Raw genomic sequence first — 25,987 nt, 5'->3', positions numbered from 1 at the left:
AGGCAACCAGCCAGCACCCAGATTGGACAATGTGACTTATTGTTTGGGAGAACAGGAAACTTTCAAGTTTTAATGAGGTGGAAAATGTGGGAATTCACAGAGTTGGAATTCCACCAATCTGTGTCAAGATGATATCTCCAAATAATAGCAATAGCAATAGCAATAGCAGTTAGACTTATATACTGCTTCATAGGGCTTTCAGCCCTCTCTAAGCGGTTTACAGAGTCAGCATATTGCCCCCAACAATCCGGGTCCTCATTTTACCCACCTCGGAAGGATGGAAGGCTGAGTCAACCCTGAGCCGGTGAGATTTGAACAGCGAACTGCTGAACTGCAGTCAGCTGAAGTAGCCTGCAGTGCTGCATTTAACCACTGCACCACCTCGGCTCAATAAAACTGTTCTCCGAGGAATCAACCTGTCTCAGAGTTCTGTTTGCAATAAGGGTTGCCAGGTTCCGTTCAGGCAAAGGAAACAAACAAGACGACTAAGCAGGCAGTTCGTGGTAAATATTATCTTTATAAGCTTCTTCAGGTACTTCCAACAAACACACAGTGGAAAACACTAGCAAATGAAAGTCAAGCCTGTAATTCCTCCACCATTTAAACCCTCATGTGCCCTGCCTTCCTGTGGCCCACCCACTCCTACATGCATGCAACACACCCCAAAATACTCCAATCATTTGACAGACCATGCTGGTTTACATTGCCTTCCATGTGCTTGTGCCATTCCATATGAAAGTCACCGCAGGATCTGGAGGTCCTTCAAGCTAATAACGTGGCAGGGAAATGCATGTGGCACAGCAGCAATCCAAGTCATGAAATGCCCCAGTCACAAATGTCCCCACCAATGAAATGACAGCCCCGAGCCACTGAGAGCACTGAGGCTGACAGGTGTATTATGGAAACCTGAGAAAAACCATTTCACCAATGACAGAGATCATCCAAAACTGCAACCAATATGGTTTCTGTCCCATACCTGGGCCTGATTCCTAAGTGAAATGGATCCAGATAATTTGCTTTATCCATGGCCATCCGCGCCAGTTATACAACCAAAGCTCAAAGGTTTTTCCCTTTGAAAGAACAAATATTTTCCCCTTAAAAGAGCCTAGGACAATTTTTACAATTGTAACATCCATTGAGATCCCTTTTTTAAAGTGTTCTGCTATGATAAAAGTTTTAATATTCTCAAGTACTAAATTCACCAACCTATGTTAATGTACACCATGAAATGAATTGCATGGAAATTAAGACAAGAATTTAAATTTAAAATTTTCTATTTCAGATAAGCTAAAAAAAACTATCTTTGTTCAAATAGCCCCAATTCTTTATATACCACAAAATGTTTATGTAAAGCTTTTATTAAGAGCCGAGGTGGCGCAGTGGTTAAATGCAGCACTGCAGGCTACTGCTAGATCAGCAGTTCAGCGGTTCAAATCTCACCGGCTCAGGGTTGACTCAGCCTTCCATCCTTCCGAGGTGGGTAAAATGAGGACCCGGATTGTTGGGGGCAATATGCTGACTCTCTGTAAACCGCTTAGAGAGGGCTGAAAGCCCTATGAAGCGGTATATAAGTCTAAGTCTAAGTCTACTGCTATTTTATTACTATTGATTCACATATGAAATATATGTACTTGTTTCTTTTTCAGTTTTGTTTTGTTTACGTCTTGTTTATTTTGATTTTCCTTTTGTATTTTATAATATGATAAACTAATCACATTTGAAAACCAGACCCTTTCCTCTTAATTTCATTACTCATAAACAGTATGAAATTGCGGGATGTAGTAGTTCATCGGCCTTAACATTTGGATCATTTTCAATATCACAAAATAATATAAATACATTGGAAAAAACCACTTGAATGGGATATAATAGAGCAAAGTTTCTCAACCTTCCTAATGCCGCGACCCTTTAATACAGTCCCTCATGTTGTGGTGACCCCCAACCATAAGATTATTTTATGTTTTCCATATTTTTTCAAAATATGTGTTTTTCAATGATCTTAGGTGACCCCTGTGAATGGGTTGTTTGACCCCCAAAGGGGTCCCGACCCACAGGTTGAGAACCACTGTAATAGAGTAAATGAATTCAAAATTCTCATTTTCAATTTTTCTAGATTCCAAGTTTTGTCTTCATTTGCACTAGAGGTGTCAATAGAAAATACTGAACACAGAATAATTGAGTTAGAAGGGACCTTGGAGGTCTTCTCATCCAACTCCCTGCTCAAGCAGGAGACCCTATACCCCTGATGGAAAAAGGTATTCAAACATTTTTTCTTATCAATTGTTCCCTATTGTTTAAACCAGGCCTAAATACAATAATATAGCACTTGGGGAAGAAGATACATCCTAGAAGAACTGCACTAGAGCACAAAATAGAAAAGATCTCCACAGCCACCATGGCTTTTCCTCTCGTGCTCAGGTAGGTTGGCACAAAGGAGACCCACACACTGCAGAAAGCCAACATGCTGAAGGTGATGAACTTGGCTTCGTTAAAGGTGTCAGGCAGTTTACGAGCCTGGAAAGCCACAATGAAACTGGCAAATGAAAGGAGGGCCATATAGCTCAGGAGACAATAAAACATACCAACTGACCCCTCATTACATTGGAGAACCATTTTTTCAGTGATTGAGTGCACATCTAATTCTGGGAATGGGGGAGAGGTGGATAACCAAACAATACAGATGCTTGCTTGGAATAGAGAGCAGAGAAGGACAATAGAAACAGCGAGTCTTTTCCCCACCCATGTCCTCAACCGGGATCCTGGCTTGGTGGCCTTGAAGGCAAGAGAAACAAGGATGGTTTTGGCCAACACACAAGAGATGGACAATGAGAAGGTGAGTGCAAATGCAGACTGTCTGAGGAGACAGGTGACTCTTCCAGGTTGTCCAATGAAGAGCAAAGAGCAGAAGAAGCAAAGCAGAAGGGAGATGAGGAGAGTGTAGGTGAGATCTCGGTTGTTGGCTTTCACAATAGGACTGTCTTTGTGTTTAATAAATATTCCCAACACCCATATTGTAGTGAGGAAAAATAAAGTGGCAAGAGTGGTTAAAATGAGTCCTAAAGGTTCTTCATAAGACAAGAAGCTAATTGTTTTCATGATGCATCCATCTTTCTTCTGGTTTGCATATTGATCATCAGGACATTGAAAGCAAGCAACAGCATCTAAAAAGAAAATAAAATATCAACACAGGTTCATAAGAATGATAATTAATTTAAATATGGATACACACCCTGATGTTTACGCCTTTGCACCAAATATAGGATCTACAGTATGAAAATACATTTGAACATGTCCTTATCTATATTTTTGTGTTGTGATATTAAGTCAAATATTACTTTTATTATATAGAAGGAAAATTGCAAACCACATGAAAATCCATTTTATCTTTATTTGCTTTCCTATAATGAGAATGCTCCAATGAAGTCTTGTGAATATCTGAAGTGATCATTTCCATATTCAAAATCAGCACTACTTATTGAATATTGAATCATATTCACCTCATTTCAAAATATGGTACATAAGTATTCAACAAATTCTTATAATATTTGAATACAATAAATGTATATAATATAGATAGATAGATAGATAGATAGATAGATAGATAGATAGATAGATAGATAGATAGATAGATAGATAGATAGATACTATAGATGATTGATAGATTCAGTGATGTGCGGTGAGGTTTATGGCTGGTGAGGCACTGACACAGGAGTTTCAATTTTTTTTAGACTTGTGGACTTCAACTCCCAGAATTCCACAGCCAGGCATGCTCAGTTGCGATTTAAAGCAACAGCATTTGTTTTTCTCCTTCATTCTTTTTTTCCTTCATTTTTCCTTCATTCTTTTTCTTCTCCTTCCCCCTCCTTCCTCACTCTCTCCCTCCCCCTCCCTCCTCACTCTCTCCCTCCCCCTCCTTCCTCCCTCAAACAGACACACACACAGAGAGAAGTTGGATCCCTCTCTCACACACTCACTCTCAAACAAACACAAAAATAGAATTTGGATTGGATATATTTTCCAATGGCTTGAAAGCAGCTCCTCTGCCATACCCCCCTCCATTCCCCTGCTGCCTTCTGATCCAAGCTTTTAATTGCAGGTGGAGCCATGTTGCCTCTTCAAACTTGCAATCAGTAAAGCTCGGCTTATATACTTTAATCCAGGTGTGTGTGTGTGTGTGTGTGTGTGTGTGTGTGTGTGTCTGTCTGTTTGAAAAGGCAATGTGGCTCTGCATGCAATCAAACTTTTTTAATTCCTCCCCCTACCTCTGACCCAGACACGTAACTTGCTGTTTCACAGAGGATTTCAACTCTGCATTTGCCTGCCATCATGAAAAGAAAAAAATGTAAAAGGAAAAAGGCATGAGAAATAATATTATCTGTTTCTGTAAGAAAAGTATATATCCCATTTTATTTAATTTTTTTTTTATTCACTTCCACAAATTTCATAAATTGTTTTCATTATGGTATTTCAAGTGTCCTTATTATGTTGGTGCACTCTGGAGGTTTTTCATAGTAATACCAAATGTTTCAATTTAAATTGCAAGACACCACTTCTGAAATCCTTCCTTCCTCCCTCCCTCCTTCCCTCCTTCCCTCCCTCCCTCCAATACAATGACTATAGTCATTGTATTATATGTAGTTTTTAAATTGTACAATCGCTTATACAATTTGTTATTATTCATACTTTTTAAAAAAATGTCTGAAATATTTTGTGTGTTTGTGTGTGTCCATGTCCATATATTCTCTAAATTGCCAATGTTTATGAAACTCCATTATGATGGTTGCTTGGTTATAAAGCTGAAACAGTTCCAAGATTTATTTATTTAGAGTTTAGAGTTTTAGAGTTTTATTGGGATTTATAGGCCGCCCTTTTCCCTGAGGGGACTCAGGGCGGCTTACATTCGTAGGGAAAGAGGAAGTGCAATATAACACAAAAACAGTATGTGACTAAAAATAAACAGTAAAAAACACAACTTTCATTCAGCATTCAACACTCGGGCGGGGTGAATTAGAGACTTATCCCCAGGCCTGGCGGGATAGCCAGGTCTTGAGGGCTGTGCGGAAGGTCTGGACGGTGGTGAGGGTGCGAATCTCAACGGGGAGATCGTTCCACAGGGTCGGAGCTGCTACAGAAAAGGCTTATTTGATTGATTGATTCATTGATTGATTTATTGGTTGATTGAAACATTGTTGTGATTGTTGTTGAGTGGTCATCATCATCATGTGTAATTCTATTGTGGGAACCTATAATTTTTCACGTATTAATGAATTTGATTTCATTGTCCCATTCAGTTTCCAAGGAAACTCTTATCCATGCACAATCAGACAATTTAATTAGTTGAAAGGTTCCCCAGAATCGACAGTATAACAACAAAATTAAATGATTTGTAACCTTACCCTTCTCTTTGGAGATTTTTCCCTCTGGGCAGGGAACACAATCATAACAACAGAATTTTTTTCCTTCCTTCTTCCTTTTCTGATATCCACGGTAACAATATTCATTACACAGAGAAATGGGGTGCACCTATTTATCAATATTAAAATGTTGGAAGATGAAGATTTATTGTTTTCAAGAAAATTCAGTTGTTACACTGAACATAGATTATGCTGTTACATTAAAAAGAAAAGTTCCATCTAAAGACTGTAAAACAAGAAATTGATTGGATTTCATGATTTATTTCAAAAACAATGAAATAAATTTCAATTTGGCTTCTGATTTATTTTGTGAACACGATTGATCTGGATTTCCAGTTTTTGTTTAATTAAATCCATATCAGAATTTCAACATATATTTTATTAAATCAAACCATCCATTTGACCAGAGATTTTGAATCAATCCATCCCAGGTTTGAACACATATTTGATAAAGTGATGGATTGAATCAATCAAGTTTAGAATGGAATAGAATAGAATAGAATAGAATAGAATGGAATGGAATGGAATTGAATGGAATGGAATGGAATGGAAAGGAATGGAATGGAATAATAGAGTTGGCAGGGACCTTGGATGTCTTCTAGTCCAACCCCCTGCTTAGCCAGTAAACCCTAGACTGCTCAGAAAAATGGTTATCCAATCTTTTCTGCAAAACTTCCAGTGTTGGAGCATTCAAAACATCTGGAGGCAAGTTATTCCACTGTTTAATTAATCAGGAAATTTATTCTTAGTTCTAAGTTGCTTCTCTCCTTGATTAGTTTTCACCCATTATTTCTTGTCCCGCCCTCGGGTGCTTATATATAAACTTTCATAACTCATAACTCATAACTCATAACTTTGGAGAATAGCTTGACTCCCTCTTTTTGTGGTAGCAAATTTGCTTTAAATCACATCAAAATTTCATTCAACCAAGGAAATATAGTCATTTAAATGCATTTATTTTCTGACACATTTTCAGTTTACTGTTTGGGAGAACTCTAATAATATGCCAGGCATTAGTGAAGTTAGTTTTCCCCATTTGAATGTCATTTTTCCCCCCCCATTTGGCTCTTCCTTGTGGTTTGCCTGGAAGAAGAACATTAAATTTCGAAGTCAAAAGAATCCACAAGAGAATGTCATAAAAACTCTTTTGAAAACATACCTGGTTAAATGATCTATGCCAAACCATCATGTCTTCATTAATGACTAATTCCTCTCCTTTTGCAGCATCAGGATCCACTTTTCCAATCCTGTGTCTCTGGAAAGTGGAATTGGGAAAGGCAACTATGTTTACGATATCAAATCCACCTTCCATCTTTTTTTGATCATAAAAAGTCAGCGTTTTTCCAAGGGAATTGTTGAATTTCATGCCTCTGAGAAATTGGTGGAGCTATATGATTCAGAATAATAAAAGAGGACAATAAAGCAATAGAAATGTATGAGTAATTTCATCATAGTTGTACTATACTTTTGATGGAGAAACTCTGCAAATATGCAAAGTCCATTTCTCCAACCTCTTGAGAACCTCTTTGCTATCTTTTTCATCTGGGAACATCAAGTTCTGATATTTCAGTTTGAACAATAGTCAAATGAAATATAAGGTGTATTGTAGCCCTTCCATATCTTTTTGAACCCAGTCCTTCCTGTTGCCTAGGAAGAGACATATGAAAAACCGAAGAATCAATTTCCAAATTTGTTTCCACCCATTTTTTATTGTCTAATATTTTCACAGTTATCCAGCTGCTAAGGACATGATAAGTACTGAAGGATAATTGGTTCAGGGAACCAGCATTCCTCAGTTATCTTCAGTAAAATATAAAATTACTAAAAAGCCATAAAAATACACAACCAGACCAGGGTAAAGCAATGGATGCAATTTATATAGATTTTTGGAAAACCTTTGATTCAATGCCAAGCTACTGAAATTTCCCCTTCACCATAGTCCATCATATCAGCTATCTTTTACTTGTGCCACTTCCCACAATTACAGGGATGCAAATGGAGGGAGGCAAGTAAATATAATTAATAGACAAATGTTCAAACCCATTTTGGTATAGTAGTTGCCACTTCCCAGTCTGAATCATGCGCCCTAATGTTGTACTTTACTATTTACTAGTACAAGTTATATTTTACTAATACAAATTACTATTTACTAATTACTATTTACTAATACACAAATCACCTGCCATGGCTGTGATTCTTCATATTCTGACAATTTATGCCTCAAAAAATGCCTGTGATTAGATCGAAGTGAGAAGAGAGCGTGTAAAGCTTGAGCCAATACGTAGACAGCATTATAGACACTATAGCTGTGCCCAGACATCTCCACCTCAAAAAGAGCCCCAGGAATGTCCCATAGCTTCTCCTCTCCAGTGCATATGTGATTGTCCACTTCGGCCAAAGAAGAGGATGGTAATGAACAATCAAAGACTTGTTCCCAGAAAAGTGGGAAAAAACCATCTCCTGGAATCCAAGGAGGTTTTATGAACTTCAAGAATTCCTTGAATCCTGGAATTTCTTTGGAGTGAATTGTAAAGCAAATGGAACCATCAAAGAACTGCCGATCCCATTTTTTATTCATTCCTGTTAATAAATAATCCATCTGGGCAGTCATGATCCACACCTTTCCCAAGGAACTCTGCTCGTGTCCAGGATCAAAGTAAAAAATTAAATTTGTTAGCCATGCAATGGTCAAAGATTCTCCACAGGTGACAAAGGTGTTGATCTTCTCATCGATTATGTGTTTGTAAATATTTTGCACTTTATTAATCATCTCAAAAAATTTACCCCAGTATGTTAAATATGGAACTCTTTCCATATATGCAGAGCAGATACCATGCTGGGAAAAAAGGGACTCCATGATCTGCAGAAAATGTTCTCCTTCAGGGTTATCAATAGCAATGAGTCCAACCCAAATCCACCCAAAATGTTGAAGCAGTCGGATTATCCCAATGTACTGTGAAGACTCATTTGGGACCATGGAGTAATAGAAGGGAACCTCTGTGCTATAAGCATCTTCTGGAGTAAATGATCCATATGTGAGCTAAAAGAAACAAATATTATGGAAATATATCAGCATCTTTTTTGTTCATATTTTCCAACAAATTTAGTCAGATTGTGTGGTTGTACGATAACCATTTTCTAATAGCCCCAGTTTGGAAAAAAAAGAAAGGAGGAGGGAATTTTAATGCCTGTATTTCCAAAAATCCTACCTGTGGAATCTTGTAAAACTTCACGAGATCTGTGATATAGGAGGAAGTTCCAAAGCTGAGGCCTCCTATGATAGAGATGAGATTTCTCCTGGTGTCACATTTATAGTTGGGGACTAATCTGTCTGATCTGAAGAGCAGATCCATCGTGGTCCGATAGGTCATGATGGCATTGTAGTAGCTATCGTGAATGTAGAAGCCAAGAGTGACATTGGACAAGATTTCTGGATTCTCATTGATCTCCTTCACAGCAAAGACCAAGGAAAGGACATGTTGGTAAAATTTTGTTAGCACGCTGAAAACGGGAAAAATTTACAAATATCATTAAATATTTCCTGATTATTTTTCCTGGAACCCCAGAGAGATGCTTTACCCCATATGCATGCACAATTGGAGAATGACCAATCCAACTCTATTCTAAACTCTCCTACACTGAACTTGTGATTTCCATTGTTGCAGATTGAATCAAACTGTAGCTAATATCCCTGAAAACACATAACAGAATGTTCTCATTGTGAAATAAAATAATCTACTTTTCTCTTTATTCATTGCAAATTCCTACATAGAGATAACACAAATGTTGAATGTTAAGAATAGCTTACTCTGGATGTCCAAAATACTCCTGAGATGGATGCTGCTCAAATGAAACTTCGTTGAATTGGTAGTTAGCCATGGATACCATCCCACCGATGACAAAGTCCCCTTGCTGGTACCATTCATTTGGAACAGGTATGGCTTCTGCTGGGTGACACGGCAGAGACTCCACTCTGAAGAGTGGAAATAGAAGAATGAAGAGCATTGTGCACATTAAATGCTCTCAAAGTGTGGACCTTCCTCCAGCAGCAGCTTCCCATGTTACTCTGCATACAACAGCCTCAATATTGCTGTCAAGAGGAAGGCTGAAGCCTGACTCTTACCCCTGATTCTTATTGTATGTAGTGATTATTGTATGTACTGAAAAAGGTCTCAATGGCCATGTAGAGTTCCAGCAACACAACTTAATTTGGGGCAGTTGAAATCACAAGACTTGTGTGTTCTTGCCTTCTACTCCCCAGTGCCCATGGGGCAGTCAGTCCTTTTTTATATTTTCTTTTTTCTAATGTCATTTTTTACAGTTTTGATGACTGGAGAATATTATCACCATTGGAATAATTTCAGTGGGGCGTTCATTATGTATCTCTCTCTCTCTTTGTGTGAGTGTGTGTATAAATATATACCATATTTTTGAGAGTTTAAGACACTTCTTTTTCCCTCAAAAAAAAAAGGCTGAAAATCTGGGTGCATATTATACACTGAATACAGCATTTTTGCCACCCGAAACCCCGCCTCCTTCACCAAGATGGCCATGCATATCTTGTAGGAGGCTTTCAGAGAGATTTTTGGCCCCAGAATCTGGGGGCTGGAGAGGGCAGAAATGAGCAAAGAAATGGGCTGATTTTTCCTCAGTTTTGTCTCCCCATGCCTCAGGAGCACTCTGTAAGCTTCCTAAAGGTTATCAATGCCCTTTTTTTGGAAAAAAATGGACCATTTTTGCTCGTTATTGCCCCCACCCAGGAGCACTCTTTAAGCCTCCTGAGGGCTATTCATTCCATTTTTTTAAAAAAATGGGCCCATTTGATTAAATAATTGGCAGTCAACCTGGCTTCACCCCAATATAAATTATGCTCCATTTCAGGCACACATAATATGTTACTAAACTTTTCATCCAGATATGTAATCAGCACATTGCCTTTTCCTATGAGTTTAGCCTTCTGGCCATTTGTCAAAGCTACTGCATCTCCTCCAGCTTGACACATTCCCAAAAACAGTTTTGAATTATTAACAATTGTTTGATTGGCCCAGTGGTGGGTTTCAAAAAATTTTGGAACCTCTTCTGTAGGTGTGACCTGCTTTCTGGGTCCTCTGGTGGAACCTCTTCTAACAGGTTCGGTAGATTTGACGAATTAGTTCTACCGAACTTGTGCGAACTGGTAGGAACCCACCACTGGATTGGCCCCACTATCTATTAACCATTTGTCTCTGCTATTACAGTAGCTAAATTTTGCAACAGCAACTTATCCATCTGTTGTTTTTCTTTGTTGTAAACAGAGTTTTTTTAAAGGAGTCTTATCACCACAGATGAAACGCCATCATTGTTCCCGTTTTTTCTTCTTAGAAATTCTTTGCTGGGCTGTAATCCGGTCTCTTCTGGTCTCTGCAGACATCCTGTCTGTTGGTTTTCTCTCCCTGCTCCTTGGGCCCTACCTCAGGAATTTCTCCTCGTGGCTTCTTCTAAAATGGTGTTTGTTTCCTTCAGAAATCAGAACCTGATCCACATTTATCTAGGAGGGATTTGTAGTCCATGCAGTGCAATTATTTTGAGTGGATTGACACCTGGTGCCTGCTTTCAGAATACATCTATCCCATTCTTTGTCCATGAGGCAGTTACTGAATGCCCTTCAATTTGCAAGATATCAACCTGAAGGTTACCTTGATGCTGAATGACGTAGGCCTATCAAAATGTGACATCCCATAGGTTCAAGAAAATATATTATAATGAACTGGGGATTATGATGACTACAACATGCTTATTAAACAACTTGTTCACTCAACAGTAAAACAAAATGAATTTGAGTACAAATTAATTATTTTCAACAGAATGGAATGGAATGGAATGGAATGGAATAGAATGTAGAATGTAGAATAGAATATAGAAGAATGGAATGAAATGGAATAGACTAGACTAGACTAGAATGTAGAATGTAGAATGTAGAATGTAGAATGTAGAATGTAGAATGTAGAATGTAGAATGTAGAATGTAGAATGTAGAAGAATGGAATGGAATGGAATGGAATGGAATAGGAATAGAGTAGAGTAGAGTAGAGTAGAGTAGAGTAGAGTAGAGTAGAGTGGAATAGAATGTAGAATAGAATGTAGAATAGGATATAGAATGTAGAATAGAATATAGAATATAGAATAGAATATAGAAGAATGGAATGGAATGGAATGGAATGGAATGGAATAGAATAGAACAGAACAGAACAGAACAGAACAGAACAGAACAGTTCTTTATTGCCCAAGTGTAATTTTTGCTGTGAATTGAAACATTGATTTTGCTATTAGACTTTGATCATCATACTTTGGATTTTGCTTCTTGAAACTTGGACCTTATTTATTTATTTATTTATTTATTTATTTATTTATTTATTTATTTATAAAATTTATAGGCCGCCCAATCCCGAAGGACTCCTGGCGGCTTACAAAGCAAAAGAAAAAAGAATTAATAAAGAAAAAAATAAAGGAAAAACAATTTAAAAACATCACACATGCACTCAATCTGATCGGGGCTGGACCTTATAGTGAGGTCAACAGCCCAGGCCTGCCGGAATAGCCAGGTTTTAACAGCTTTTCGGAAGGCCATGAGTGTGGGCAAGGTCTGGATCTCTGGGGATAACTCATTCCAAAGGGTCGGAGCAGCCACAGAGAAGGCCTTCCTCCGGGGAGCCGCCAGCCGACATTGTCTGGCTGACGGCATCTGAAGGAGGCCCACCCTGTGGGATCTCACCGGCCACTGGGAGGTATGTGGCAGTAGGAGGTCTCACAGGTACTCTGGTCGTAAGCCATGTAGGGCTTTAAAGGTAATAACCAGCACCTTGAATTGCGTCCGGAGACCAATAGGGAGCCAGTGCAGCTTGCGGAGGATACCAAGGTACACCCAGTATCGCTCGTGTGGCTGCATTCTGTACTAGTTGCAGTCTCCTAACACTATTCAGGAGCAGCCCCATGTAGAGCGCATTACAGTAGTCCAGCCTTGAGGTGACAAGGGCCTGAGTGACCATTTGAAGTGCCTCCCGATCCAGATAGGGCCGCAACTGATGCACCAGGCGAACCTGGGCAAAGGCCACCCTGGTCACAGCCGACAGATGGTGTTCCAATGTCAGCTGTGGATCCAGGAAGACTCCCAATTTGCGGGCCCTCTCTGAGGGGTGTAAGTTCTCACCCCCCAGGATTAAGGATGGACTATCTGGACTGTCCTTCGGGGGCAGTATCCACAGCCACTCAGTCTTGTCAGGATTGAGTGCAAGTTTGTTCACTCCCATCCAGATCCTGACAGCTTCCAGGCATCGGCACATCACATCCGCCGCTACATTGAGCTGGCACAGTACAGAGAGATACAATTGCGTATCATCTGCATATTGATGGTATTTAACCCCATGCTGTCGAATGATCTCACTCAGCGGCTTCATTTAGATGTTAAATAGGAGGGGGGACAAGACCAAACCCTGTGGCACACCACATTTAAGGGGTCTAGGGGCAATGTTCCCTCTAATTTTTTTTCAGTGTGAGCAGAAAAGTATAGTGTTTGAGTGGCATATTTTCATGCCTGAGCACCTGAATTTTTTTTACAGATGTCACCTAAGACAACAACGAAATCAGTATTATTTGAAACTCAAAGTTATGTTTATTCAAGGTACCCACTTAATTAAAAGTGTTATATAATATCAATATCACTTAACAACGGTCCTGCTTAGCAACCAAAATGTTGGCTCAGAAACTCTGGCATAGCACTAGCCATTGTATACAGTACTATCATTATCAATTTTTATTTAACTATACCTATTGTCACTAAATTTAGCTAAGTTTAGCTAGTTTTAAATTATACTCTTCGATCTATCAACCTAATGCTCATTGTTAAAAATATAGAAGAAACTGAATAGACGGGGGATGTATTTTACCAATGGTTGGACAATAGAAACAGAAGTTAGAAAGGAGGAGATATGTATGTATTTATGTATGTTTCCCTGGCTTAGCTGATAAAGGAGGAGAGCCTGTGGCCTAGTGGCTAATACAACTACCTAATATGTAATACAGCACAGGTTCGAATCCCAGTAAGAGTATGGCTAGCTGCTGAGAGCTAAATAGTTTGAAATAGATCTATACTAGTCTCCCTTTATTTATTTATCAGCACAAATGCAACAAAGGCAACAGTAAAAAATTGCTTTCTGTCTGGATGGTCTCTTGTGATGAGCAAAGAGAAAGGAAGCAGTATGCTTCCTCCCATATTTGGGCATACCAGGGGTTGTGACACAATGTGTGTGTATGTGTGTTTGTGTGTGTGTTTGATGTTGATGTTTAATTAATTTATAGGCTGCCCAATCCCGAAGGACTCCGGGCGGCTTACAACAATACATTTAAAAAATAAAAAAGTTAAAAACACAGAAACATAGATTAAAAAAGACCACAACATACACTCAATCTAATCGGGGCTGGAATAGACAGGTCTTAATAGCCTTTCAGAAGGCCATGAGAGTGGGTAGGGTCCGGATCTCTGTGGGCAGTTTGTTACACACACACACACACAAACACACACACACACACACACACACACACACATGTTAATGTGGAGAGAATTTGATGATGAAGATGCTATGTACTATTTTAATTGTACTGATATATTATTAATACCATTGTGATGAATATTATAATAAGCATGTGGATTTTGATTGTATAAAACCCAGATCTTAAACTGTTCGGTGAAAATGGAATATAAATAAAAGAAATAAAACTTGAAAAAAAATAGTGTAGGGTATGAGTTGAGTTGAGTTGAGTTGAGTTTATTATATTTCTATGCCGCCCTATTCCCCGGAGGGGACTCAGGGCGGCTCACAACAAAGTCAGGGGGGGGGTACAAATAAGAAAAAGAGCACAAACAAAACAATACCACAATTTAAAACACTCAACAACCATACCATTCGAGGTGGGACAAAAAACTCATTAGCCCCAGGCCTGTCGGAACAGCCAGGTTTTAAGGGCTTTGCGGAAGGCCTGGAGGGTGGTGAGGGTCAGAATCTCCACGGGGAGCTCGTTCCAAAGGGCTGGAGCAGCCACAGAGAAGGCCCTCCTCCGGGTGGTCGCCAGTCGACATTGGCCAGTAGATGGAATTCGGAGGAGGCCTAATCTGTGGGATCTAATCGGTCTATTGGAGGTAATTGGCAGTAGGCGGTCTCTCAAGTACCCAGGTCCAATACCATGAAGGGCTTTATAAGTATGCTTGGTTTGGGAGAGGGGCGTTGGACTACAAGGTCTCTTCTAATGCTGTAAACCTGTCTCTGTATCTATCTCTAAATGTGACAGCAAAGGGAGCAGAATAATGTACACTGCATTCTATCACCTTTCTCTCCAGTTGCATTGTACTTTCTTCAAAGAGGAAAGAGGCACCTACTTTCTAATTTTAACAACATTTTTGAAATCCTGTACGCTGTCAATGCTGAGTAAAAATGAAGTAAATCCGCCAAGTATCATTTTAGCTCTTGAGATGGAATAGGTCCTTGAAACTTTAAAGGGCTGGAGGGAGATTGATTTCAAATTCTCATTGGTAGGTAGGTAGGTAGGTAGGAAGGAAGGGAGAGAGGGAGGGAGGGAGGGAGAGAGGGGAGGAGGAGGAGGAGGAGGAGGAGGAGGAGGAGGAGGAGGAGGAAATACATTTCAATGCCAGGAGACCTGAGCCATCGTCCCATCTTTTCAAGTACATGGTCAAGAAAATATAGCTATCAGGTTTCCCCAAAAACTGGCTTTGATTAGACCTAAAGGGAAATGTTGGCTGGGAAGAAGGTTTTGCAAGAGTAAATGATAAAAAAGAATTGTTTCCTTGACTTGGCTAAATGAGATGGTGGTGGCCTAAGGTGAATTATGAGTAATCTTTCAAAGTACAGATTTTTTTTTTACTCTTTTTCTCCCAGATGTCCTTATTCAAGTGTGACACTGCCAAAGAAACAGAAGTGGAATATAGTCATTTTGCAAATGATAACCTTATCCTCTACTCCCTTGTGATTTTAGGCAATGTTGTTTGTCTAAAGTCTGTACATGGTTATTGTGAGAGTTGCAGTTAATGTCCCATAGCAAATGCTATTTTCTTTCTCTTCCGTTGCAATCTTCTTTATTCTTACCTTGACCTTACACATAGAAAAAAACAACAACAGAAACTTAAACTTTTGAGAATTACATTACCTACATCAACCAACATTACCTTTGACATTATTGCCCACTTGTTAGGTCACAGAAATCCCTCTGAAGATGTGATTTTGAGAATGTGATTTCTCCAATATACAGAGAAAATCTATAACAGTACATTGGTGTACTGAAAAGCCAAAGCAAATCAATGTAATTCTTTCTATCTCTTCAAACAATCCGCTTAAACATCTCTCAATCAACTATTCCTGCACTACAAATCTCACAATTTTCATTTCAGTGTTTAACCCAAGAAGAAATAGGATATCATAAGCATCTTTGGCTTCAAATAAGAGTTGTAAAATCTCAGATAAAAATGTTATCTTGACAACTGCTATAGCTGTTCTAGAGGATTGGCGTTTCTCAGATAACCTCTATTAGGTTTGCAATAAAGAATTGGGAAGAGGCTCACTTTGCTCTTCGCCATTTTTTTAAAAAAAATAACTTTATTGGGATTTTAAATAAGAAAGATAAAATATGAATGCAAAGTAATATTTAGAAAAAAGTACAAAATAAATACAAAATGAAAAAGAAACATTGCCAAACATTCTACCTGCATTTTTATGCTGACTCATTCTCACTGACTACTGTGTTTCCCCCAAAATAAAATGGGATCTTATTGTCTTTTGACCCCCAAAATATTGCTTGGGCCTTATTATTGGGGTGGGTTATTGTTTTGGGGTTGCCAGGTGGCTGCTTTCTTGCAAGTGGGTGCCCCAAGAGCCGGGCACAGCCTCAGGGGCAAATGACTGTGTTGCGCTGTTGCAGCAGCACAACACATCAGCCATGAGGAGATCATGCTCATGAGCAGCTTCCCTTTCCAGCTCACTGACCCAGTGATATCCCAAAGTGAGACAGAGAGTCTTCCGGCAGCTGGCCAGAGCCCATTCACGGGGGGGGGATCCCCCTTGCAATCCTCATCTTCCCGGATGGACTCCGGACCAGCGGAGACACCTCCTCCTTTTTAACCAGATGGCTATAAGAGAGAAGAGGGCAGCACGTGCCCGTGGGCTGGTGCAGCAGCCGAATCCTCACCTCCTGTTCTTCGGCTGCTGAACAAGCCCAAGAGCACGCACTGCCCAGTTTTCTGAATCCGGCATGGCTTCAGAGAAAGAAGGCGTGCGAGAAAGCCCCCCCCCCATCCCAGCTGCCTGAACGTTTGAATGAAGGAGGCTGCAGACTCCTTTGTCCTCGGCTATGGGATTTCCTTTCGTTCTCTGCTGCCCGAACGAATGAATGAGGCATAGCGTACCAGTTGGAACAGGTTGAAACTCACCTCTGAACTGCAGCTAAACTGACCTGGAACAAGGAGTGATTGCTTCCTCCACCCGCTTCTTTGAACGACAGGCCTCAGTGGTGATTAATACTCCTATCTTTAAACACAGATCTATCCTTGTCACTTGATGAGGTTGGGCCAGATTTGCTTTCTGAGCATGGGGCGATGGGTGGTAGTTTGCGCGGAAGCCTGGTTCAGTCCTTTGCTAGCAGGCAGGTTCTTGGATGCCTGCCGCCACCAAAGGACCTTCCTGAAGTTGCTTTTCTGAGCACGGGGAAAACAGATGGTATTTTGTTCCTTCTGTCTCCCCGTTGTTCAGAAAAGCAACTCTGGGAAGGTCCTTTGGTGGTGGCAGGTGTCCTAGAATCTGCCTGCTAGCAAAGGACCTATCTGAAGTTGCTTCTCTGAGCAATGGGGAGACAGAAGGGACAAAATACCAGCTGGCTGGGATGGGTATACAGGGCGGGGCAGGCTTGCTTCCGGATCCGGTGACCAACCAGTTCATGAGAACTGGTGCGGACCGGCAGCAACCAACCCCTGCTCGGAAGGGTAGAAGGCTGAGTTAACCTTGAGCCTGGTGAGATTTTAACTGCCAAATTAAAGTCATCCTTGCAGTCAACAGAAGTAGCCTGCATCCTGCACTCTAACCATTGCACCACCATGGCTTTTCCATGCTCAGTATCTTAAACTGAGATAGTATCAATGTTTACAAATTTTAGATGTTTCAAATGAAATCATCACTGGCGTCTCTTTTTTTTGAGACAACATTATGAGTTAATACCAAAGTTACATATCAGTCAAATTGTGGAGTACTTATGGAATAATAGAATATTTACTTTAAGATTAACCAAATCAAAAATTGACTATAGTCCTTTCAATAAAGAATAGGGTGGGGCACGAGAAACAGTGAAGATAGTTCTGATTCAGCAAAGAAACTCATGTTATTTTTTTCAGATGCATAACCAATGAAAAAGGGGAAAAGATTTAATTATAGGTTGAATGGCTTCCCTGGACTCCAGCTTGGATCACAAGGAGGAATCAACTCTGGAAACTTTAGAAGGGTTGTGAAGGAGCATCAGGAAGATGCCAAGATCTCTGAGTTGGGAGTAAATGAGCCAAAGAAAGAAGAGAGACCAGGAACCTTAAAGGGAGAATCAGGGGAACTACCAAATTAACACCTGGCTGGAAAGGAAGGGAGAGAGATGCAGCTGTAGCTTTAGAGCTCAGACAGCCAGTCAGAAGTTTGGGGTAGAGAAGGATTACAGTCAGGGTGGATGAGGATGAACTTCCTTCTCTACCAGAGCCCAGATTGTGCACTGCTGTATTGAAAGAGACCTGTGATTTGTTGGACCACGTAATTGTACTATAGGTTTCTTTTTGCATATTGGCCTGGAACCTTGCCTTGACTCCTGTGTGCGGACTTTGGAATGTGTCTGAACTTTGAACTTCATCTGTGTGAACTTGCAGACTTGTATCTTTGCCATTGGACTTTGTGGCTCTTGTTAGGTAAGCTCCCCATTGGGAGAGCGAGTACGTTCAGTGAAGCGTTGTGAGAGTTGTGTTGGAGAACACACAAACCAGCATACAGAGACACTGCAGTTTAAATAGGCTTTTACTTTCTTGGAAATAGAGTTATCAGAGTCCATCAAACCTTCCACATCATACACGGATTAGATAGTCAGTCATCAATGTCTTTCAGTTAAGGGATAATCCAAATAACATAGTCCAGTAACATATAATCAGCCCAGTAATCAAGGTTTGCTAACAGTTGCAAAATTAACAATAGCTTACGCCACTCAGATCAGATCAGCCCAGCGTCTAACAAACATAGAGAGAACTAACAGTCATTCTGGCTTCCTCTTATGGCAAATTGAGGAATACAGCAAACAATCACATTTTACAGTATGATTTAAAGAAACAATTACAGCATTACTATATGATTGATATATTGCCAACTCAACCATTAGAATTATATTCCTAACATTCTCGTAATCTGTATTCATTGCAACAACGGTTATACTTTATATTGCCTTGGGCCTTGGTAAAATGATCTGCGATGTTATCTTCAGACATACAATACTCCAGTGAAACTAATTTACTATTCATACACAAACCAGTATACATAGACACCTAGACTGAGCAGAATCGACCTTATAGAACTTATGGTTAGTGTGAGTGGGACCTTGAGAAATGCCACATGGAAATTCTATCACCTCAATAAAGTTACAAAACTCCTCATGTGTGCATGCAGGGGGCTGGAAGAGAGCAATGTGTTTCTGGCTGTCTTCTTCAATATCTTATGACTCTCCTATGGTTCCTCATGAGCACCAGGGAAGTGTAAAAAAAAGTAGGATTTCACTGTTTATCCTCTAGTTTAGATAAAACCTAGTGGATTTATTATATATGTTGTGCAGACAAAGTACAGAAAAAGATAGCATTGAATTGCATGGTTAAGGTGCCACCTTGAATATTTGGACTTTCTCTAGTGATACTTTTGGCCACAGTTAAAGGCTGAAGTATAGAATGTTAGACTTAACCATTAATCTGACTTCCTAGTCAGATGCTGTTTGGTATTCAGATGTGGGTTCAGCAGAATGATGAAGCACTTGGGCAGGGAGATGCAGCCCAGGAGGCCTGCAGTAGAGCCCAAGATGGAGAAGACCTCCACAGCTACCATGTATTTCCCCTTGGTGCTCAGATAGGCTGGGATGAAGGACACCCAAATGCTACAAAACACAAGCATGCTGAAGGTGATCAGCTTGGCTTCATTAAAAGTGTCAGGCAGTTTTCTGGCAAAGAAAGCCACAGTAAAACTGATGATGGCTAAAAGCCACAAGTATCCCAGGACAATGTAAAACATGGTATCTGAACCTTCATTACATTGAACAATTATCTCTTGAACCTGTGAATGCATGTCCCATTCAGGGAAGGGAGGAGATACGATCAACCATACGATACAGATAACAGCTTGAATACAGGAGCAGAAGACAATGATGGATCCCGCCAGTCTGTTTCCTAGCCATTTCCTCATCTGGTTTCCTGGCTTAGTGGCCAGGAAAGCCATAACAACCGTGATGGTCTTGGCCAAGACACAAGATACCGAGAGAGAGAAAATGGTGCCAAACATAGTTTGCCTGAGGAAGCAACTCACATTCCCAGGCTGACCTATGAAGAGCAGAGAGCACAGAAAACACAGCAGCAGAGAGGAAAGGAGGATGCACGTGATGTTCCTGTTGTTGGCTTTGACAATGGGGGTGTCCCAATGTAGAATGAAGGTCACTGCCACCAAAATAAGAACAGCTGAAAAGAAAAGGTTCAGAGAACTCAAAACGATTCCCAAGGGTTCCCCATAAGATAAATAGCTGAAACGTTTGGGAAGGCACTGGACTTTTTCTGCATTCGAATACTGATCTTCTGGGCATCTCTCACATTGGTCTGCATCTGAAATACATGAAGAAAGTCTTGTGATTCCAACTATATAGGACAATATATATATACAGCTAACTGAAAGAGATCATGGCTGGGGATGCCATTCACGATCCCCATGACACATACACAATAATTCTTTCTTAACAAGCATATGGGTTCTGCCTTGTTATTTATGCATATGTATTTCTTTGAACTGCAGCATTAGTGGTGGAGTGCTTTGGAGAGAATTGCAACCCTCAACCAAAATAAAATGGATTTATACAAGTATTTAAATTAGACCCACCTTTGAAAAGAAAATCTACTGCAGTTCACCCAAATCCCATTCCACTAAATAGCACAGCAGAGATGAAAAGACCAAAGGAAAGTTGAGTTTGGAAGTTCTCAACTCTCAGCTGTCTCTTTTTTTACTTACCTGTTTCAATTGAAATTCTTCCTTCAGGACATTGTCTACAATTATAGCAACAAATATGTTTCCCCTCCTGAACAACCCTGCTGAACCCCGGACAGCAACTCTCTACACATCTGGCATGGGGATGTAGCTGGATAAAAAAACAAGAAATGTTAGGAATGGGATTCATCAAGATGTTGTACAAGTTCTCCATTTTATTAAAAGAACTTGGTACTTTCAGGGAGATTAGTAATCTTCTGATGTCAGCATATCCCAAAATGCATTTGGAGAGTGTCCATATTTACATCAAATCATCCTCTTCCTTGGATGAGTTCTTAGTTTTCTGCAAACACATCAGAGATGGCATTCAGCTGGTTCTAACCGGTTCTGGCGAACCAGTAGGAGAAATTTTGAGCAGTTAGGAGAACCGGCAAATACCACCTCTGGCTGCCCCTGTCCCTGATTTATTTGCTGCCTCCCGATACTCAGATGATCAGCTGGGTCTTCTTTTGTTGCCCTGCACAGGAAAGGGGATTTGGAAAGCAAGTAATGGTGGAGGCAATGGGGACTTTGCAGTATCCTTCCCTTGCCATGCCCACGAAGCCATGCTCAAAGAACTGGTAATAGTTTTAAAAAAATCCGGCTACTGAAACACGTCCATTCTCATTTGCTCATTTGCATGTGTAGGCAAAAATCAGCTGTCCTTCATGCATACGGAACTTCTGGAAACTGGAAGGACTGATCTTTGTTTTCCAGTGCAATCATGCATGCCGGTCAACTGATCATTGTTCAAGTAACAAGAAGGGTAGGTTGCCGGCACACATGCTGGAAACAAGAAGTTCAGTTTCTGGTGGGAGCATGCTCCATGGGCTTTCAAATCATTGGAGAAGAATATCTTCACCTCCGAATAATAGTCTACCTAGTTAGAGTTTACCAAAAATCCCACCTGCTGAAACTTGTGATTCCACATAATGATACTTTCATTAATAATGAATTTCTTCCCATCAAGAGATTTGGAGACCATCTTTCCAATCCGGACTCTCTGGAAGGATTTATTGTGGAAGGAGACATAGTTGAAAATGTCATATCCCAGGTCAATCTCCCCTTTCTCATCAAAAAAGATTTCTTCTCCCACACTGTTATTAAAACGGGTGTTTCTCAGAAAGTAGTGAAGCTGGATTTGAGAGAGATGAGAAGTCATATCAGTTATCCTAATCTTCCCCAAAGTTTGGCTTTATTCAGAATCCCAACTGAGTTTCTTTAGTGAATCTTATCTGAATTGTAACTGAATTGCTTTCTGGTTTGATTCAGAAATCTCTTCAACCCATGGACCACACCGCATTTTAAATTTCAGTAATATCAGATCCAACAATTTCCTAATATGTATTGATTCAACTGGAATAAAGTAACCAATAAAATTAAGATTCATGGCATCAGATTCTCACACATTTTTTAAATTTTTGCATAAATAAACAATTGGAGGAAAGAGACAATCCCACATAAGTAAGGTAAGATATCCATTACATGTGACAGGAAGAAAAGGGAAGGTCAGGGAATACATTGCTCTCCACCTCTTATTCTTGACTAACAGCTTTGTAAAAGTTTATTTCACATGAATCAATAACTTCCTTAAATTAATATTACTAAGAGTGTTGTAGACATTCAACTTAGTCTTTCCAATCCTGTCTATCCTGAATATCTAGACTGTCAAATGCATATAATATATACAAAGGGTTACACTGCAAAGTGATGCACCAATTTGAATTGGAGATGTCATTAATTAAGATAAAGACACAATCTAGTTATTATGATCTTCTAGTGATTTCAGGTCCACATATATTTATTTCTGCATGCACAAATATGAAATGTTGGGCCATTTTACTCAATAAATCAATTATCAGGTTTTTTTCAGTCCTCCTTATATAGTTTTGGGATTTGTGCAGAAAACCAGTGATATTTTAGGTCATGTTTATGTAGAAATATTAAGACTTCCTAAGGATTCACAAAATGTACTATATACATGGTACATCAACAATTCCATAGCACAGTAGGTAGGGTTGCAAGAACAGTAATATTATTTACCACAATGAGACGGGAGGAGATTCTATAATGAAGAGTAAGGAGACAATCTAGAAACTTTTTAATTTTGTTCTTTTAAATTTTGGGAGATGTTGTGTGTAAGAGTTTTATTTTGTTTATTTGTTTCGTCAAGCGTGTATAAGATAATAGATACAAGTACATCCAAGATTATGAATACATGAAATGCATAGAAATAACAGGGAATATTAGGGCAGGAACGGTAGGCACGTTGGTGCGCTTATGAAAGCCCCTTACAGACCTCTTAGGAATGGGGTGAGGTCGAGAGTAGACAGTACAACCATAAAGTTGTGGGGGTTTGGGGAAGAAACCACAGTGTCAGGTAGTGCATTTCAGGGATTGACCACTCTGTTGCTGAAGTCGTATTTTCTGCAATCAAGTTTGGAGTGGTTTCCCTTAAGTTTGTATCTATTCTGCACTGTTGAAATGTTGTGGTTGAAGCTGAAGTAGTCATTGACAGGTAGAACATTGTACTAGATAATTTAATGAACTATGCTTAGGTCAGACCAAAGGCTGAATAAAATTAATGGGTTTTCACTCCCTGAAACAGCATTAAGAAGTAGATCTCCAAACATAATTCCTTTTGGAGCTGGTTTGACTTTGGAGATGATTCTTAGGTATTATTGAACTGCATCAGTTATTGCAGATTTGCTAATATTTGCTAATAGATATTGATTGCTACAGAGAAACAAATCCAGATTGTCTATCTATTGTTCCCTTCCCATCCTACCCCATCCCTTTCAGGGCTTCTATAAATGTATCTGAGAAGAGCAATGACATACCTCCCATGGCTGCAAAGGCTGATTCCTCACAGGAGCTGGCTTTGCTCTCTTTGCTCTTTTTGAATACATTGCTTGCAACGCATGTGCTGCAAGATAAACCCCATTGTAGATATTGTAGCTTTCTCCAGACATGGTCATTTCAAACACAGAGCCAGAGACTGTCTTGAGATTTTCCTTCCCAGTGCAACGTTTAACACCTTTCCGATATGGAGGCAGTGAACAATCAAACACAAATTCCCAGAACCAATCAATGTATGAAATGGGATGCACCAAAGGTTTTATTTTCTCAAGAAACTCTTGAAATCCTGGCACAGTCCTTCTATGGAGGGAGAAGTATAGGGAACCATTGAAAGTCTGAACTAGAAAGCTATCTATTGGCAATAAACTCACAGTGAAATCCCACTGGTAGGTCATGATCCATACTCTGTGATCAATTGGGGTTTGGCAAACTTCACGCAAATAAAGCCCCCATTGTAAAATCTCCATTGATTGGGCAGTTCCAGAAGCAAGGAATACAGAGACATTCTTCTGTAAGATAATGCCTAATAGGTTGTCTACCCGTTCCTGAATGAAACCTCTATTTAAGAGTGCATCTGCTAAAATTCTGATCAACGCTATCCAAGCAATGCAAATATCACTCTGGAAGAGCTTTTGTTCGATATTTTGAATAAAGGCTTCCCCACTCTCATTCTCTGAGACCAAGAGGCCAATCCAGTTCCATCCAAAATGTTTTAGTAAATGAACAATCCCCTCGTATTGCAAATTGTCATTGGGAACCGTGCTGAAGAAGGAAGGGAACTGCCTTTTATCACTCAGGACTGGATCAAAGGAACCATAATTGATCTGTTGGGAAGAAGGATGCATAGAAAAGATAAGTTTCATGATGGTAGATTCTGGGAACTCAGAATTGGTAAACAATAGACTGGCTGACATTGAAAGAAGCTAGGATTCATAAAAATAAAAGAAAAAGAAGAAGAAAGACCAAAGAAGAAACAAGAAAGAAAAACAAAAAAAAACTATGAGAGAATTTTTGGTCAAACAAGTTGATTTGTGGAAAATGGTCATACCTGTGGAAACTTGTAGATGTTCAACATGTGGGCCATCTGGATGGAATTGAGTGAGGTGAGGTCACCAATGATAGGCAAGAAGTTCAGATTCCTTCTTCCAACACAATTGAAGTTGATAGGACTCCCTTGAATCAGAAACAGAAAATCTAAAACAAACTTACTGGCCTTCATGGCATTGAAACTAGTTTGAGCAATCAGCGATGTTAGTGTGAGGTTGGGGAAGAGCTTGGCATTCTTGTTGATCTCATCAATGGCAAAATACATAGTAAGAGGATGCTGGACATATTTTGGTAATATGCTGCAATGAAAGTGCAGAAGTGGAGAAAAGCAAATTTTAAAAAAGAACTAAATCTACTTCCAAACTACATATTGATTTATTTTTGTTTAGTTAGTTTGTCAAACATGTTTGAGACTACAGGTATACGTATAAACTTGGACATGAACACAGGAAATGGATACAAATAGATGGGAAGAGTAAGACAGAGATAGTAGGCACTCTCATGCTCTTATGCAAGCCCCCTTACAGACCTCTTAGGAATGGGGTGAGGTCCATGGTAGACAGTTTATGTGTTAAAGTAATGGGGTTGGAGGATGTAACAACAGAGTCAGGTAGTACATTCCAGGAATTGACAACTCTGTTGCTGAAGTCATATTTTCTGTAATCGAGTTTGGAGCAGTTTACCTTGAGTTTGTATATATTGTTTGCCCATGTAATATTGAGGATAATTTCAGCAATTGATCCAGCAGAGATTAATTTTGAATTTCAATGAAGGAGACTTTTGGCTTTGCACATTATTCTGACCATCTCCACAGTCACTGATTAGCAAGATCAGTCCTATACCTCTAGTTAGTGGTGGGATTCAAGTAATTTAACAATTGGTTCCCTGTGCTAATGATTTCTTCCAACAACCAGTTTGTGTGAGCTTAAATGGACTCCAGAGGATGGTAGAGGACAGAAAGGCCTGGAGAAACATTGTCCATGGGGTTGTGATGGGTCAGACCTGACTTCACAACTAAAAACAAAATGTTAATCTTGAGCAGTAAATTATACGATCAGGTCCATAAATTAAACTTTTAGTTCATAGTTTGGTGATTTGTTGGAGCTTCCTTCTTTCAATAGGAAAGGTATATTGAAGAGTTTATAAAATTATCAACTATCTAGATCTTTCTAGAACTGCTGTATACAGTAAGTTTACATGCAACTACTACACACTTCAATCAATATAGGTCAATGTTTAAGATAGAAATAGATCTTTACATTGTTCTTTTGAATTGTATCATCTTTTCTTCAGCCCATGGCATCAGCTAATAAAAACCTTGTGGTGGTGATGATGATGTGCA

General features: G+C 39.6%; 2 protein-coding genes across 2 annotated transcripts; both read right to left on the bottom strand.

Moving 5' to 3' along the window:
* Nucleotides 1-2,259: 2,259 nt before the first annotated feature.
* Nucleotides 2,260-8,391, bottom strand: LOC116521992 (vomeronasal type-2 receptor 26-like). Its single transcript, XM_032236581.1, has 4 exons — nucleotides 7,594-8,391; nucleotides 6,574-6,801; nucleotides 5,397-5,523; nucleotides 2,260-3,161 (listed from the first exon to the last, which is right to left on the bottom strand). Exons 1-4 carry the CDS (start codon nucleotides 8,389-8,391, stop codon nucleotides 2,260-2,262), a joined length of 2,055 nt encoding a protein of 684 aa, XP_032092472.1.
* Nucleotides 8,392-19,422: 11,031 nt separating this feature from the next.
* Nucleotides 19,423-24,910, bottom strand: LOC116521991 (vomeronasal type-2 receptor 26-like). The gene is made up of 5 exons (XM_032236580.1): nucleotides 24,647-24,910; nucleotides 23,580-24,422; nucleotides 21,647-21,874; nucleotides 20,725-20,851; nucleotides 19,423-20,324 (listed from the first exon to the last, which is right to left on the bottom strand). The coding sequence occupies exons 1-5, from the start codon at nucleotides 24,908-24,910 to the stop codon at nucleotides 19,423-19,425; spliced, it is 2,364 nt and encodes a 787-aa protein (XP_032092471.1).
* Nucleotides 24,911-25,987: the final 1,077 nt, after the last annotated feature.

The sequence above is a fragment of the Thamnophis elegans genome, chromosome Z, assembly GCF_009769535.1.
Source record: "Thamnophis elegans isolate rThaEle1 chromosome Z, rThaEle1.pri, whole genome shotgun sequence".
Classification (NCBI taxonomy): Eukaryota; Metazoa; Chordata; class Lepidosauria; order Squamata; family Colubridae; genus Thamnophis; species Thamnophis elegans.
Note: the sequence above shows the minus strand (reverse complement) of the source record. Positions and strands in the feature narration are given on the sequence as shown.

Excerpts from the sequence above, each read along its gene's own strand:
- LOC116521992 (XM_032236581.1), bottom strand. The coding sequence starts at position 8,391 with ATGGTCCCAAATGAGTCTTCACAGTACATTGGGATAATCCGACTGCTT. Across the intron at positions 5,524-6,573 it reads GGCATAGATCATTTAACCAG|GTGCACCCCATTTCTCTGTG; the intron begins GTATGTTTTCAA and ends ATTGATAAATAG. Across the intron at positions 3,162-5,396 it reads AAAAATCTCCAAAGAGAAGG|ATGCTGTTGCTTGCTTTCAA; the intron begins GTAAGGTTACAA and ends TTTTCTTTTTAG.
- LOC116521991 (XM_032236580.1), bottom strand. The coding sequence starts at position 24,910 with ATGTATTTTGCCATTGATGAGATCAACAAGAATGCCAAGCTCTTCCCC. Across the intron at positions 24,423-24,646 it reads ACATCTACAAGTTTCCACAG|ATCAATTATGGTTCCTTTGA; the intron begins GTATGACCATTT and ends TCTTCCCAACAG. Across the intron at positions 20,852-21,646 it reads GGAATCACAAGTTTCAGCAG|CTACATCCCCATGCCAGATG; the intron begins GTGGGATTTTTG and ends TTTTTTATCCAG.